We start from the raw sequence: 3,071 nt of genomic DNA on the forward strand, positions 1-3,071 counted from the left end.
ACTGTTGTGAAATAGGAGTTGGTTATACTAATGAGAAACAACCAGACCTGTTTATTTCCTAGCAAAAATGAAGACATCATGCACTTGGACTTCATTACATCAATTTATGATCATTGATGTTTGAAGCTATATAGCAAGTGCATTGATCAATTTCTCAGCTGTTTGAAGCATCATAGTAATTTTATTGCTTAATTCTTTCAAGCCACAGCGTGTGCATTGTTAATTAGATTGTACTAGCTTGAGCTTGAATCAAGGAACTATGTATACCTTGCAAACTTCACATAAAATTAATTTAAATAACTTATGGATCTTTGAAATATAAGAATATATAGAAGAAAATAAATGAAGGATATTTTAACTTGAGTACTTATTCTAACTTGTACCAACAACAGTGTATAGCTAAAACACAAATTCAAAAACACACACTTACATATTTATCCCATATATGTGTAGCATTGCCGTACTCCCAGACATGAATGTACTCACTCACCTTAGCTAACACTGCATAAATTATAGTACGCCTTGCATGATTGGAAGTCCTTCTATAATTGATTCTGAAGCCAAAGTCGATTATGGGAAAAAGCTTCTCTGAGTAGCTTTCGAGTATTAGTTCACTGATATATATGATAACAGAGAAACTGATCCAATCTGAAGTGCTTACATCCTTTCCAACACTTGGAGGCATAGAATCAATAGTGTTAGAAGCTTCAAGAACGAGTGTTACTGTCTTTATTATCATTATTAGAATCAAGAAGCTTCGAGTTAAATGGTGTTGCGAAGGGCCTGATAGGTGTTGAATTGAGAGAGTGTAAAGATGGAAAGAGAGGATGGGGCAAATGTTGAGAGGAACCTGATGAGTTCAGGAACTGAAAGTGGTTGAACTGTCTTGGATCATTTTCCACTGAAGTAGTAGTAGTGGTCATAAAAGGAGTGAAAAATGATGGTGGTGTAGGCACAGAAGATGTTGGAGCAAACAAGAATTGGGAACCAGAAAGTAGAGGTAGATTAGAAGATGGAAATTGCACACTGCTTGGGTGAGAAGGATCTAGCTGTGAATGTGAATGAAACAACCCACCATGGCTCCCAAATTGGGATAAAGACAGACTTGAAGGCTCTGATGAGTGGTAGTTATTGTTATTATATGACATGGTATTGGGGAAAAGCTTCTGAGTTGAAACCTGAAAGCTGTTGTTATAACCACCTCCAACTCCAACTGATCCAATAACCCCATCACGATTTTCATGATCATAACTTGTTTTGATCCACTTTCCTCTTTCTGCAGCCTCCTTCCCTTTATTAACTCTAGACATTGAATCCAAATCCCATGAAAACCTTGACTTCGCCATGAAATTATTGGTATAATCATAGAAGGGTCCAAGAGAAAGATCTGAGGCATTTGATGAATCATGAAATTGAGAAAAGCCCTGTGGGAATTGAAGTGGAGGGAGCTTATCTATGTCGAGTTTCGTGGCTTCGAGCAACCAATCTACCACTTTGCTTGGCTGGTTTAGGCCAAGCTTGTCTTGAAGGTCATAGAGCTGAACTGCGGTCGGAACTGAGAGCCTGATCCTTCTGTCCCTCAATCCTCTTATGGTGCAAACCTTGCTGTGCCTGTCTTTTCCTCCAAAAGAACGCGACACTCGAACGATTCTCGGGTTCTTGAAGCCTGACCATTGTCTTGGAATAGAAGAAGACGATGCCTTGGTGAGTCTCGGGATGTTAAATGTTTCATCATCACCCTCTTGCTTCGATTCGTGAACTTCTCTTGAACTTGCCATCATAAAAAACTCTTATCTCATCTTTGTTGTTGTTGTCGTCTCCTTCAATTACTTTTTATCTTCAATATATGGCGCTGCTGCAAGCTAACCCTCTGACACAAACAATAAAAAAGTTTTATCTGTTAGAATTAATGGAAACAATTTTTGTTTTCTGTTTTGAAATTTACTAAATGATTACACAAAATATTGTTGCTAGGTTGAATATGAATTGAAGAATCATTCCCATTTCAGTTGTTTGTAAATAAAAGAAATTGATTCATAAACTAGAGAGAGTAATTAAAAAGTAAAGTTCAGAGAAAATATAGTTGTCTCCCGAGACATGGAAGTCCTATAAGTTTGATTAATTTTCCAGTTTCAACTTGAGAGCTTCCACTGGTACTGAAGATATAAATTCCATAGTTGAATCACTCATTTGATGATCATAGTTTGTGAAACCAAATTGAAGCAAAAACCATGTGGAAATTGTAGAAAACATGGGAAGAATGAGAAGCATAAGGCTTATGTTAAATCACAACACCAACTTACATGAGAGGGAGAGAGAAATTCCTGAAGCTATGAGCTTATTCTGTTCTAAGCTTCCTTTCCACCGTAGGAAATGGTGCAGCAAGAGATAGAAATAGAAATACCCTAAAATTAAAGTCTTTCCAAAATGAGCATCTAAATGTTTATTTATTATTTGAGCACATGCCCCAACTCCTATATTTCTACCTATTCTTTCAAGGGAATTATAATGATTAAGAATTTTGGTAAAGAAATGTACTAAGCAGGAATTTTGCAACATTCACATAAGTCTCTTGACCGAGAGCTGATAATACTCGAAAAGCACATTTTATGGTTAACCGTTTAAAATCTTGCTGCTTAATATAAACATGCGCGTTACGAGAATTAGTCACAATAGTCAGTGGCAAATAGCTGATAAAAGAAAAAAATTCAGCTTGTAAAAGATTAGATAAAAATGAAAAGCGAAAGGTTCTTGATGATGTGGCATCCTGGTGAGGTGGCACGTAGTCAAGGGAACTGCCAGTAGTAACTTGGTGGGTTGATTTGTTGACTGAAGGATCAGTGAGTTAATGATTAACTGTTATGATTATAATTATTCAATGGACAGCAAGCTTGGATATATTGGACTAGGGACTGCCGGCTCAAAGGAAGAAAGCTGAATGGAAAAGAAAGGGAAGAAGATGACCTGACCTTAAATCCATCTCTAATTTATTTTTCTTTAAAAAAAAGAAGAAAAAAAGTGAAAAGGGAAAAGATGAGAGAAAGAAAGGCTTACCCTTTTTGATCAACCAC

The 3,071-nt window shown here is 36.6% G+C and overlaps 1 protein-coding gene across 1 annotated transcript; it reads right to left on the reverse strand.

Moving 5' to 3' along the window:
• Positions 1-258: 258 nt before the first annotated feature.
• On the reverse strand, positions 259-2,461 carry LOC130735728 (transcription factor TCP17). Its single transcript, XM_057587659.1, has 2 exons — positions 2,304-2,461; positions 259-1,870 (listed from the first exon to the last, which is right to left on the reverse strand). Exon 2 carries the CDS (start codon positions 1,779-1,781, stop codon positions 708-710), a length of 1,074 nt encoding a protein of 357 aa, XP_057443642.1. The 5' UTR covers positions 1,782-1,870; positions 2,304-2,461; the 3' UTR covers positions 259-707.
• Between the last annotated feature and the right edge of the window lie 610 nt (positions 2,462-3,071).

Source organism: Lotus japonicus, chromosome 1 (genome assembly GCF_012489685.1).
Source record: "Lotus japonicus ecotype B-129 chromosome 1, LjGifu_v1.2".
NCBI classification, from domain to species: domain Eukaryota; kingdom Viridiplantae; phylum Streptophyta; class Magnoliopsida; order Fabales; family Fabaceae; genus Lotus; species Lotus japonicus.

Bases quoted from the DNA above. Each gene is read 5' to 3' on its own strand.
- LOC130735728 (XM_057587659.1), bottom strand. From the start codon at position 1,781: ATGATGGCAAGTTCAAGAGAAGTTCACGAATCGAAGCAAGAGGGTGAT.